Raw genomic sequence first — 13,860 nt, 5'->3', positions numbered from 1 at the left:
GAACCTCGCGGCCATTTCCCTCCAGTTTTGTTTAGGTTGGGTGAGGGGTGGAGGGAGTAGGGGAGAAGCAAATCTCAATGTTCTTTCGACTCCATGAGCAATAGAAACGTACCGAAGGGGAAAGACGGTTACCCGGGATAGAGATAGAGTGAGATAATTGAGAGGAAAACCCTCCCCCCAAGTGGGGTGGAAGAACAGTACAGGTGTGGGGGGGGGGAAGAACGCGCATCTTCGCTTCGCTTGATTGATCGCCCGCTGTTCACTCCGGCGCTTTCGTTCCTAAGGTGCCGGAAATGACGAGCGATCAGCGGAGAAAGGTCGTTGATCTTTCCCTTTATTACCCAACCCCACCTCATGCGCTTTTCTTCAAGAGAAGGCCAGAGAAGAAAAGCCCACGGATGCGCCTCGTTTCAATGTTCAGGGAAAGAGCAGCAGAGTACAAAAGAACAAGAACAACGACCGGCCGCTGATGGGGGGGCCATAAAAGAGAAGTAGTCGTAAAAAGAGAGAGGGGGAGGAGGGAGGGACCTAAAAGGGAAGGGAAAAAACAACGCGCAACAACGGACACTGAAACGGAAACAGCGAGAAACAAAGGAAGGTTAGGTTGTTTTTCACGGTCAAGCGGTGTGTTCCCCCCCCTGAGGGCCTTTTTCGTGCCATGCCTTGTTGACCTCTGCTTACCCTCCCCCCACTTTCCTCTTTTTTGCCGAGAAACACTTTTCCACCAAACCGAGCGGGTTTTTTCCCTCTTTTACGTAACATTTGACAGAAAAAAATGCATCTGCCAACGGAGGAGGAAGCTCCAGAGAACGCGAAAAAAGGTGAAAAGACGGGTAAAAACCCAAAGAGAGGGGGGGAGGGAGGGAAGGGGACATTTTACAGCTGCATATGCTTGCTGTGTTGACTGGTTTATTATTCTCCTGCACTAATTTAACAAAATTAACACCGAAGAGACGAAGAGAACAAAACTAACACACACACACATACACACACAAACAGGGAGGGTGGGTAAAGGGAGGGGGGTGGTCATTCTGAGAGATGATGGTGGTTCGGAGACCTCGAGCTCGCGTTGCTGAGTGTCGTCAGTTGCACCATTTCCGTGTGGATGCTGCTGAGGCTGCCGACGGGCGGGGTGCCGGAGGGCAGCAGGGTGGCGACGGTGCGGCGGTAGAGGCGCACGAAGGGCTCGAGCAGGAGGGTGCGGAAGCCGGCGCGGAACTTGGCGTTCATGTAGCAGTAGATGAGCGGGTTGTAGCAGCAGTGCGACATGGCGAGCCAGTGGAAGGCGAAGTAGAGGTAGGGCAGCGGGGCCCAGGAGGGGTCGTCGAGGGGGGCGAGCAGGAAGACGTTGAACGGGAGCCAGCAGATGACGAAGGCGGCCACGACGGCGAGCGTCATGGCGAGGGTGCGCTTCCGGGCGCGCCGGAACTGCCGCACGGACGAGACGGAGGAGGTGCCGGTGTCGGTGGTGGTGGTGGTGATGGTGCGCTGGCGGCGCCAGGTAGAGGTCGGCAAGGTCGGGGCGGGCTCGAGCGGGGGTCGGCGGGCCCAGACGCGCCACCCGATGCAGCCGTACGTGTAGACGAGGGCGGCGAGCGGGACGGCGAACTGGGCGAGCATGAGGGCGAGGGAGTAGCCGCGGTCGGCGGCCGGTTCGGGCCAGACCTCGGTGCAGACGGCCTGGCCGCAGTGCGCATGCCACGGACTGGGTTGGACCAGCGCGGAGAAGAGCGGGATGGGGAGGGCGGTGGCACAGGCGCCGAGCCAGACGAGCGTTATAAGGAGGTGGGCGCAGGGCTTGCGGAGCCGGCGGCGGGGGTGCATCGGCCACATGATGGCGCGGTAGCGGTCGGCGCTGAGGGCTACGAGCGTGTAGGCCGACACGAGCACCGACACCGCCTGGCAGTAGTTGACCACGCGGCAGAGGGCGCCCCCGAACGGCCAGTACTGGAGGACGAACAGCGAGACGAAGGTGAACGGGACGCAGAAGAGCGTCATCAGCAGGTCGCCGAGGGCCAGGTTGGCCAGGAACAGGTTGGTGACGGTGCGCATGTGCGGCTGGGTGGCGACGATCGCGATCACCGAGCAGTTGCCCACGATGGAGGCGGTCAGCGTGCTGCAGTAGGCGCCCCACACCAGCACCTGGAACTCGGCGTTCGCAATACCCTCCGGCACGGCTCCGCTCGCACCCTCGCACTCCAGGTACTCCTCCACGCCCAGCTCATCGTCCGGGTAGTAGTGGTGTTGGAGGTCTTCGTCGTACGCGACAGTACTCGAAGCCATCGCACGGGCCTACATTTAGTACCAAGCAGTCTCTTATATCTCTGACGGAACTAGGTTCTAGGACCAAGTCTATGCCATTCGCCTAGTAACTACCTCCTCGAGTCCTCGAGTTCCTACTTTGCGTAATAACCAGCACCGACACTTGGAGAACTTATGGGAGAACGTCCTCGCGACTTCCTGTGTGAACCCCAAAACTTCTAACACCAACGATGGCCCATTCGCCTAGTGACTACCATCTGAGTCTCTCGAATTCCACTCTCTAACACCTTCTTTACGTAACAATCACTTTCTTTTGGCACCGACGCTTGGAGAACCTACGGGCGAACGTTCTCTCCTAGGCCTCCCACAGTTCTTGAAATGAACCAAAGCATAGGTTTAATGTTCAATAGGCGATTCTCTCCAACGTCACCGGCCGAGGTGTAACAAGTGGATATCATTCCATTCCTTCCGGATCGGTTCTGAACGTTCTTTATTGATTGGGTACTGCCGGCAGATAGGGGACTACCTTCTCTTGACACTGAAACTTGGCGAACTTCTTGTCGATGTACTCAATTGAACGTCTGCGGTTGAAATGATGCCAAACAACCACACGTTTTAGGTTTTTGGGGGTTCTCTCCAGTTGGACGCTTCTAGAATGACATACGCCTAGGGACTTCTCTCGAGATCCAGTAGCTCTAACACTCTTGCAGAACTGATTGGCGAACGCAATTCAACGTTTTCATGGAGTTTGTGCGGCTGTTGAAATTATCCAAAACACCAACGATTTAAGGTTATCCAAGGGGTTATAACCCCCTCCTGGACGGAAGCGTAACCACCTTGCGCGCACAGCTAAAAGCAACCTATTGCAACTCACATCCGTTCTGTGACAATCCCATTCCAGAAGATGAGAGAAATTCTGCGGCAAGTTGTTGTGTTTTTTCTTTCTTCATCTTTGCACGTCTGTGTTAGGTAGTTAACGATCACCCCTCTACGATCGCTGCTGCGTTGACACCGTTCGGCTAATTCCTTTGCACGTGCTCGGCGGGGGCTAGTCCAGTCCAGGCCTAGAGTTTAGTCCCTTCTTCAACTCTTCGTTGCGCGACCGCACTGTCTTTTGTACGCAGTGAATATAGACATCAGCTAGGGTCACATAAAACTTTCCCAAAATACCGTTCCGACGAGAGAAGGGTCCTTCCCCTCAAGGGAATGCGCAGGGCTCCTCCAGCAAACATCATATTTGGGGGTTCTAACTTCGTCCATTAATAATTACAAGAACACGTTCCTCAGAAGACCGCAACGGACCTCGTATCCACCTGTGTCCTATTTAGGACCGGCGCATTCTGTAGGCCACGCATTCTCAGACAGAAGAATCAGGAGGGGTTCTCATTTGTATGACTTGAATATTCCACATAGGGGACCTACACTGCTTCACATTCCTCCGCATGGATAGAAAGAGAAGGGTTCGGGGTTCTTTGTCGATATGCTAATGGGTGTCTTTTCCAATTCCAAAAAGAGAGACACCCACGGTTTAGGAGAAAGGGGGTAGGAACGGGTTTTTTTGTAATGGGTTATGTCGCCGATCGTTTGGTGTGAATCCGACACCTGCCTGAATCTATAGGAGCGGTGCGTGGGGGGGGGGATTACATCACAACCGACCACTCCTCCTTCCCTACCTAGTACCTGGCGATTTGTTTGTTGACTTTCCTGAAGCAAACGCGGTTGGGACTACAGTGCAAGTTCATTGTTCCAAATAAAATCCCATTGTCCGTTTTACCCTTTTTTAATTACGCTACGCCATTTTGGGACGCCCATATCGCATCTGCTTTTTAGGCGTTGTTGTGTACAGCCCCGTGCTAACATCATCATCAATGAAACTAGCGCTTGAGTGAGCGTGCGAGCGAGGTAGCTCTTTTGGAGCATCGGCGTTGTTCTCCATTCGCGACGAGTTCCGGAGTTCGGATGTTCTGGTGGCTATTTTTTGACTTTAGCAACATCCGGAACAGAAGCGCGTTCCATTACCATATTCTGTGCCCACTCTCTCGTTCCCCCCCCCCCCCCCCCCCCCCCCCCCCACACGTCAGAGGCATACACGCACCGCGGAGTAGCTGCGCTGCTGTTGCCTCTGATTAGAATATAAATGAAATACCACATACTCATGATGTCGTCGGGGCATGGAGTTCCCTTATTAAGAAACCCAGCTATTTGGCACACGGAATGGAAAAAGAGAAGCATGTTGTGGACAGCACAGAAGAGAAGCCGCTGGTGTCGCTTTACCGCGGTTGGGGGAAGTAATGTAACACACCCTTTGTTGTATTGTACTCACCCATTATTTTTAAGGTTCTTCCTTTCTCGAGTTCGGATTTTCATTCTGCTTCTCTCGTTCGCGCGGATGGATTCGGTGGATTCGAATGCAAATCAGCAGTCCCACTCTCTTCACCACCACCCAGGACTTTTTTTTTTTGGCTATTCGTCCCACTATTGTGTTCCTCCGGGGTGTTGTTGACCGGAAGCGGGATCGCCAGCAATCGGTTGGTGTTTTGTTTATCGCTTTCCGCACTGAAGAGAAAATAATTAAAACGCGTCGCAGAGGTAGACAATGTAGGCAATCGCACCTAGGGAGGAATTGGCCGCCATTTTGGTGTGGATTTCCATACGAGACGATAAGACCGGCGACACATTCGCCGCCGAAATCTATGATAGTCCAAATGCGGGAGTCGATGCTCCGCTCTCTGCAGTGCGAGACAGGGGTGGGTGATTCCAGGTGCAAATTTCTCGACAAGAAGGGAAAAAGAGCAGTGGGGAAGAGGTGTTTGGATTCGTGCGACACGTGGCAAAAATGCAAAACACTTCCTGCGGCCTGACGAGAGTCGATTCTTTCCCTCAGAAGCCGACTACGCCGGCTTTTCCGAAGGACATTCGATGCTAATTTTCTCCGGAGGACTCGGAGTTTTATGTTTTGGAGATCTGTATTCTGCTCCCCCTCGGCAGTATCCCGATTACGCAGATTGCCTCTTTGGACTATCCAAAACATTGAATCGAAACTGACATGGACGAACGTACGAATATGCATATATTCAACGGGTCTCGAAATTGAAAACAGTTCCGAAAAGTAAGTGTGCGTGTGTGAGACTCGCTCACGTTTCCTTGATCAACGCACCCAACCGGCGGATGTGGGTGGAGTTGCGAATTGAGTGACTGCCACGTGACTCACGCGCGCCCTCTTAAATCATTTGCGGAAACAAACAAGGAGGGGAGTCCTCCGGGTGGCGTCCTTTTTGAAGAGTTTAAATGAACACAGGGCTTTGATCGATATAATGGAATGTTTCAAGTGGCAGAGGGAACATTCCAAAAGCAAAGAGGATATTTTCAAACGGTAGAGAGAACTGTGCAATCATATAGGGGAATGTATCAGACAGCAAAGGGAAATGTGCATATCAAACGGGTCTGTTGTTTGAAGAAGTACCATAACAACTCGAATAATAATGATAAATAGAAGAATATTTTTGTATTTTAATTGAAAACCACATTCATGATTGTAAAACAACACATTTCAAACATTATCGATAGGATCATCATTGACTTACAACAACGATAAGGTTTGTGAAGTTGAAAGTTAACTCGTCTAATCGATTGCAAAGATTACCGATGCTTCTGTAAACATCCTTTCCGTTTAATTAATAGATCGACATTCCATTATATAATAGATCGAAACCCTTGCAAAGGTTAGTTCTGGTGGAAGAATGTTTGATAACTCCTTAAAAATCATCCGAAAAGGATGAATTGAATTAAAATTGAATGAATTCAATTGAATGAAATTGCATGAATTAAAATATGGAAGAACCAAACTATGCAATGAAAAAAACTTAACCAATATTGAGAGAGATAACTTAACTTTCCTTGTGCCCACTTTTTGTTTGCTTTGGTTCAAGAAAACATTCTCCACTCATTTGTGCAACTTCCTTTTCGTCTTCGTTTGTTTTTACTTTAACGAGAGTGTTTTTTTTGTTATTCAACGGTTTTTAGTTTCCTTCCACCCGAACATACTCATTTGTTGCCGCCCGTTTTCCTTCCTGAAGGTGGGATGTTTTTTTTTTATAAGTTTTGTTTCAGGGTTTCCTTTCGCGTTTTTATCTTTACCCCTTTTTTTGTGCCTAAACTCGGTCTTCGGTTCTTCCGATCTTCAGCAACCGTTGTGCATTGGGTACCTTTTTTTCCATCTCGGCCACATAATGCTGAAGAACTTGACCTCTTCTTCCTTGCGAACTCCGATGTTAGCGGTAGTTGTTTCGTTTCTTTTTGAGCGCAGAAAAATTTGGTTCGGGAAATGCGGGCCCGGGAAAAGGGTGCGGAAAAGGAAGGCAGTCGAATCTTCTCCAAAAGCGGTAACGCGCAAGACGCGTTAGCCTTACGTTTCTTCGCATGTTTTTGCCGACGGAAATGTTCTTCGGAGTAGCGGCGACCGCCAGCCGAAAATGTTTGCCAAGAGCACACACAACCTTCACTCGAAAGAAGAACGGGCCGACGACGTTTAGAAGTGTGCGCGGGGGCGCGAACGGCGGGAAGTTTGCCCTTGTGCGCCTGCATTCTACCACGTCTGTTGTTTCTGTTTGTTTCTGCACGGTGCGTTTTGTTGTGGTGGGATGATGGTGGCTTTCACCTTCACCGCCGCGACCGAAACCCCCCTCCCCAGAAACGAGGGGGACCTTGCCCCGCCCCGTCGTTCGTGACAGTTTTGTTTGTCGCATTTATTTGCGTTTGTGTGCTGCTAGCAAAATAGACAAAACCAAAACTTTAAACCCACCTGCCCGAAGTGAGCTTAAAGATTGGACAGAAACACCGTACGTACCGCCGTCCTGTTTGCACGCACTTCGTTGTGAGGTCCTTTGACGTTTGTAGGGCGAATTTTTCATTAGATTTTTCCATTACAGTTCCGTAGAGATGATAGTTTATTTCTTTAGTAAATCGCAAGCATCGTTAAATCTCCTTTTTTGTCTTTGCGGCTTGTAGTTTTCTACTGCATTGGTTGCTTTTTTAGAAATCTCTACACTTTTGTCTTATTTATAAATTCTATACGTCTAGACCAAGGTTACTTCACATGGTTATGTAATATAGAACGAATTGAATTTAGAAAAACTAAAACAAACATTCGGTAATGAACGTTCGAATTCAATTCTATAGCAAAAAAAACAGTTGAACCAGAATGTAAAACACAACATGTGCATGTCCTTTTGCTCTTCTTCTCCTCTAAAATTGTTCCTTTTATTAATAATGTGTGTATTTGTTCTTCTGCCTTTCAGACCATGACATTTTCGGCGAGGAGAACCGACTCAGCCCGCCGTGCCGGAAGCGCGCGACGTCACCCTCGCTGTCGATCTTCGCCGCACCGCCGTCCGCCGAGTCGGCAACAGCGGAGGGTGGCCACAACAGCAATGGAAGCAGCAGCCACAGCCACAGCCAGAGCAGCAGCAACAGCAGTCTGCACCTGGCGGGAGCGAGCAGTGGTAGCCGGTCGGCGGCGGCGGCGGCGGCGGCGGCGGTGCATCACCACTACCACCATCATCCGTATCCGCACCTGCAGGAGCAGCACCACCCTCACCACAGCCTCGGTGCAGCGGCCTACCTCGTGAACACAGCCCTCTGTCTCCGCGGCAGTGGCCCGTCCGCCAAAGAGTCCTCCTCCTCGTCGTCGTCGTCGCAGCGGCTGTACCAAAAGCTGCCGCCCGTCGAAGACGACGAACCTCTACAGCAGGAGTCGAAGGAGATGCAGCGAACAGCCGCGACGCCATCGTCGTCGTCGTTTATCAGCTACGGTGGCCCACCCGTGGTCAACCTGGACGCGGGAGGAGGTGGCGGAGGGCGCGGAGGTGCCCGGCGGCAGCCACCCATCGCTCCACCGTTGCCGCCCCCACCGCGCAACAACACCGCCTTCCTGAAGCAGATGGAACCGACGACAACGACGTCAGTGGTAGCGCCCAACAACAACAAGGAGGCGAAGGGGGGAGTCCGGCGCGGTGCGACCACCATTGTGAGCCCGTGCCGGCCACCGTACGTGGTCGGGGTGCGCGGGCACGTGCTGACGAACGCGGAGCGGAAGGTTTACCCACCGACGCCACCGCCGCCGACGCCGCCGACGACCCCAAAGTCGCCGCCACCTCCGGTGTGCGCCGCCGAAGAGGAGGGGGAGAAGGTGGAGGAGCCAGTGACGGCGGAGGTGGTGGTCGACGACGAGAAGCAGCAGCCGGAAGAAGCGGCTCCGAAAGATAAAGCAGCGGCGGCGACATCTCCGTTGCACGACAAAGAGAAGGCAGGGGAAGAGCACGACGAGCGGGAGAAGAAGAAGGCCGAGGAGGTGGAGGAACGGGAGAAGGAGGAGATGGTGACACGCAGCCCGCCGCGGCTTTCCCGCAAGGACGCGACGAAGAAGGCGAAGGAGGAGTGCGAAGTGATAATCCGCGACGAGCCGGGGCTGCCGGGAAGCGGAGAGGTGCGGCTTCCGTCTCCGAAGGGGCCACCGGCCAAGGCGCGTGTCCCCTCACCGCCCGGGCCCGTGTCACTCGGGGCCGTGGTGCGCTGCTCGGTCATCCAACGAACGCCGGCGGTTGCCCGGAAGCCTCCGACCGAGCCCACCTACCCCAGCAGCAACAACAGCAACAGCGTGGTGGCTGAACCACCATCACCACAACACATCGACGCGAACCCGCGTGCCGTGGATCTCAAGGTGCGGCCGCCGGTGGTGGTGGTGGTGGAGCCGGAGCAGGAGCAACCGATCGACTACCACATCCCGAAGCGCTCCACCGAGGGCGGCGGTGAGGAGGAGCGGGGAGCCGCACCGGGTAGACGGGAGCGGGAGGCACGCCAGGCGGCCGTCCTGCACCACCACCACCCGCACCATGGCCCGCAGCACCATCGGCAGCCGTTCCGGGCGCGGGCGGCGGCGGCGGCGGCCGTCATCAGCGGCATCATGCAGGGTGCGGCCGGACACGGTCGCTCCTCGAACAACGGGGGCGGTGGCGGAGGAGGAGGAGCAGGAGGTGGACAGTCGGGCGGCGGCGGCAATGGGGGCGGAGGAGGAGGCGCCGGCGGTGGTGGAGGCATCAACTTTTCCTCCGGCGGTGGAGGCGGCGGCGGAGCGGGTGGTGGTGCGCTCGGAGGAGGTGCGGGTGGCGGTATGGGAGGGCGCGACGGGCGCTCCAACTATGGGCCGAACAGCCCACCGACCGGCTCCCTCCCGCCGTTCTACGAGAGCCTGAAGGGGGGCGGGGCGAGCGGAGGTCTGAACGGGTACAACGCGAACGGAGGTGGCGGCCCGGGCGGGGGTGGCGGAGGCGGCTTCCTGAGCAACTCGGCCGCCAGCTATCAGCAGCTGCTCAACTCGCTGGACATCGAGAGCGGGCAGGATCCCCTGGCGGGGGGCGGTGGAGGCGGAGGCAGCGTCATCCTCGGCATGGGAGCAGGCTTCCCGTACGGCAGCGCTACCGATGGTAGCGTGGTCGGTGGAGGGGGTGGAGGCGGCGGGGGTGTGCACGGAGTGGCGACGGCGGCGGCGATGAGCAAGCACTGCACGCTGATGCTGCACAACTTCGGGCTGGCGCTGAAGGACGAGGTGGACCTCGGCTACGACACGAAGGTCGACCCGACGCTGCACGGCCTGTACGTCACGGCGGCGGCGGCGGCCGCAGCTAACGGTGGTGGTGCTGGCGGCGAGGGCGGCGGAGCAGGAGGTGGCAATGGTGGAGCGGGAGGCGGCTATGATGTGGCCGACTCGATGATCGACATGGGCGACTCGATGCAGCTGACGGCGACGCTCACGACGTACCCGTCGTCGGCCGGGGGAAGCCCGGGCGGGCTTCTGGAGGGATGCCTGAGCGACGCCGAGTTCTCGCTGTACTCGCGCGGCATGCACGACGAGCAGTCGAGCAACTGCAACGACCTCGAGCTCACGTCGACGCCCTCGCTGACACCGGACTCGGTCAGCACCTCCCTGCACCAGATGGACAACGTCCACGATCCGCTTGCCGACGCCTACCCGACGTCCGCATCTGCCGAACAACAACAGCAGCAGTCTGGCGGCGGCTCTCACCCACACCTCGGTGGGTTGGCGCGCGAATACACCACGATGGCGGCGGCGGCCTCTTTCGGCGAACATAACCTCAACAACAACAACAATAACAATAACAACAACAACAACGGGCACCACCACCAGCAGCATCTGCACGCGATGGTAGCGAGCAAGTATCACCAGCAGCAGGATGCGAATCAGCCGCCCGCCTACCTGCAGTCGGCGGCCGGCGGCTCGTACGGCTCGTTCCAGCCGCTGCTGCGCTACGATCAGCTCGATGCGCACAGCAACCTCTCGCTGCCGTCGCCGAGCGGCGGCTCGTCGCTCGACTTCGACCTGCAGCAGAGCCTGCAGCCGCTGCAGGGCCCGTTCGCCATGAACCTGCAGCTCGGAGCCGCCCACCATCTACACCAGCAGCAGCTGCACCAGCACCGTCAGGGTGGCGGCGGCGGTGGCAGTGTCCGATCGCCCGGTGGCAACTCCACCTCCTCGTCGGCGTCCGCGTCGTCGGTGACGGTGGCCAACCTCAGCGCACACAACGTCCCGGTGGCCGGACCGCCGCCCGCCGTGCTCGCTAGCACCATTCAAAACGTATGTACCGGGTTCTACACTGCCTTATTAAACCATTACAGTGTGAAGTACCTAAGATTAAAACATATTTTTTTTCATAGAAATTGATTTAAAAAACTACAATTGTAGTTGAGGAATCGGTTTTTACCGGGTTTCGATCCATATAATGGAATGTTACAATAGGTAGAGAGAACATTTCAAAAGCATAAGGGGATATTTTCAACCGGTAGAGAGAGCATTGCAACCATATAGAGGAATGTTTCAGACGGTTTACTTTTGGACGCTCATTCGTTTTGCTTGCTTGGTGTGAGATATTGAAAGTAGAATTGGGAGTCATTTTTTGGCGAAGCGTAGGGTGATGATTTTTATGCAGATAATTTTCCGTTCGACTCATTTCAACAATTTCGGCAGATTGCAAATAGCAAAATAATCTGCTAAATGACTCTGATGAGAAGCAATTTGGATGATTCATGATCTGTTAGATATTTATGAGTTCTCAACAATCACAGAATACTCGTACATGTTCTATTCTATGATTCCGATTCAGTTATTCGGTTGAAAGATTCACTCAGATTCATTATTCTGAATCAGCCTGTGGCCCATCTCTATTGAAAAGCGAAGATCAATGTTTTTCGGTGGGAAATAATGGGAAATTTGATTTTATTTTCTAATGTTATGTGGAATAACTCCTTTGATGAACTTCGATTAATGGTGCTAGTTACCCCCTTTTGTTGTTAGATAAATCCTCACACATACACACACACGTACACGATTTACATACTCTGTTTTACATCCTTAACTTGCAACTAATAAGTCTCGTTTTTTTGTTCTCTTCCCTTACCGCACTCCAATTCCGTCACCTTGCTTGGCTGCGTTTCGCCCACTCTAAGCAGTTGGGCCTTCCTGCCGACTCGGAGCTACAGTTCGTGAACGGCGGCCACGGCATCAAGAACCCGCTGGCCATCGAGAACGTGCCGCTGCGAATGCGCTCGGAGGATCGCCACGGCGGTGGAAAGCAGCTGTCGACCGGCAGCAAGTCGCGCAACCACCAGCACCAGCAACAGCAGCTGCAACAGCAGCAACAACAACAGCAGCAGCAGCAGCAGCAACAGCAACAGCAGCAGCAGCACCACCATCAGCATCAACACCAGCAGATTCTACAGCAGCAGCACCTCGAGAACGTATCGGCATCGTCTTCGTCCTCGTCGTCGTCGTCGTCCTCGTCGTCCTCCTCGTCGTCGTCGTCCGGCTCGTCCCCGAACGGCTGCGGATCGCCGTCGGCGGCGAACGGGGGTGGGGCGAACGGGGCCGGCTCGGGGCTCTGCACCACCGACGACGACCAGAACCGCTTCGTCTGCCGCATCTGCTCGAAGACGTTCAGCCTGCAGCGGCTGCTGAACCGCCACATGAAGTGTCACTCGGACGTGAAGCGCTACCTGTGCACCTTCTGCGCCAAGGGCTTCAACGACACGTTCGACCTGAAGCGGCACACGCGCACGCACACCGGCGTCCGCCCGTACAAGTGCAACCTGTGTGAGAAGTCCTTCACCCAGCGCTGCTCGCTCGAGTCGCACTGCCTCAAGGTGCACGGCGTCCAGCACCAGTACGCGTACAAGGAGCGTCGCACGAAGGTAACCTACCACACCTCTAGGATGTTGAGGTTCTTAAACCACTATGAGGCTCTCTCTGTAACACTTTAACATGTTGACTGCTATGGCTATCATTAGTTCTAAAAAGTTGTCGTCCCATAAGCAAATGAAAATGCAACATAAATATTATTGTAATATTAACAAATAATCCTTTGGAAAGCAAACTACTTACTTAGCCTTTGAAAACCGTTGGTTTTATACATTATATAAACAAATTTAACACGTTGACTGCCAAGCGTTTTCAGCAAACTTTTTTAGCACAATCTTTTTTAATAAAATTTGTTTATAGCATTTATTAAACCAACGATTTTTGAAGGCTAAGCACAAATTAAGCTTCTCAAAGAATTTATGTAAAATATTACAATAACTTGTATGTTATATTATCGCAGTCAACGTGTTAATAAAAAAAAGAGTGTACTAAAAAAGTTTACTAAAAACGCTTGGCAGTCAACGTGTTAACACAGCGTTTCCCAGCACAAGACACTTTGTATTTTAGTATAAGCATTTTCAATTGAAATTTGATTATGAAAATTGTTTACATATAGAGCTCCTTAAGGATACATTTTATAATAGTTATAACATACTATTGTATTAGTGTAAAGGGCTGATGAGGATTGCTACCATCACCCACAATGTCGGTGATGTGCTACGTTTAGTATTTTAGTACAACAGGGTTCGACAACCCCACTCTATATTTACCTTCCAATGGTTTACTAACTTGCCTCGATGTTTTCTCTCCCTCTCCCCCCCGCAGATGTACGTGTGCGAGGAGTGCGGACACACGACGAACGAGCCGGAGGTACACTATATGCACCTGAAGGATAAGCACCCGTACTCGCCGGCGCTGCTCAAGTTCTACGACAAGCGTCACTTCAAGTTCAACAACGCGGCGTTCGCGAACAACCTGCTCGGCTCGCTGCCGATGCCGGTGCACAACTGATGGGTCGGCGACGCGTGTGTGACCGGTGCATACACTCCCCTCCCCTCCCCCACCCTCTCCGACACCAGCAAACGAACGCAATGACCCCGGACAACCGGGGGGGCGAAGAAAGGAGTTTTCCGAGAGGACGATAATGGCCGGCATCCGTTGTCTTAATCTCGAAAGGCAAGAACAAGGAGGGGAGGAGGAGGAGGAGAAGGATGAGGAAGGTGAAGGATCAACAATGGAATGTAATGGAAAGCATTAGCGCGATGACGATGGGGAAGGAGGTCGGGGAGCGGAAGGAATACCGAATTTCTCCCCCGGGAGGAGACGTAGTAGTGGAATAAGGAAATATTTATTTGCTGCAATATTAGTTTTAAGGCAACAAACAACAACAA

The 13,860-nt window shown here is 53.6% G+C and overlaps 1 protein-coding gene across 1 annotated transcript in view; it reads left to right on the top strand.

Annotated features, from left to right (window-relative positions):
- The window catches only part of LOC131269360 (transcriptional regulator ovo-like), a 32,682-nt gene extending 19,202 nt beyond the window's left edge, over positions 1 to 13,480 (top strand). Inside the window, exons 3-6 of the mRNA XM_058271710.1 lie at positions 7,560 to 7,792; positions 7,841 to 10,912; positions 11,782 to 12,522; positions 13,295 to 13,480. Coding sequence (XP_058127693.1) covers positions 7,560 to 7,792; positions 7,841 to 10,912; positions 11,782 to 12,522; positions 13,295 to 13,480 — 4,232 coding nt within the window. The remainder of the gene's footprint in view (positions 1 to 7,559; positions 7,793 to 7,840; positions 10,913 to 11,781; positions 12,523 to 13,294) is intronic.
- Positions 13,481 to 13,860: the final 380 nt, after the last annotated feature.

The sequence above is a fragment of the Anopheles coustani genome, chromosome X (genome assembly GCF_943734705.1).
Source record: "Anopheles coustani chromosome X, idAnoCousDA_361_x.2, whole genome shotgun sequence".
Lineage (NCBI taxonomy): Eukaryota > Metazoa > Arthropoda > Insecta > Diptera > Culicidae > Anopheles > Anopheles coustani.
The sequence above is the reverse complement of the archived record's forward strand: the minus strand, read 5'-3'. Positions and strand labels throughout refer to the sequence as shown.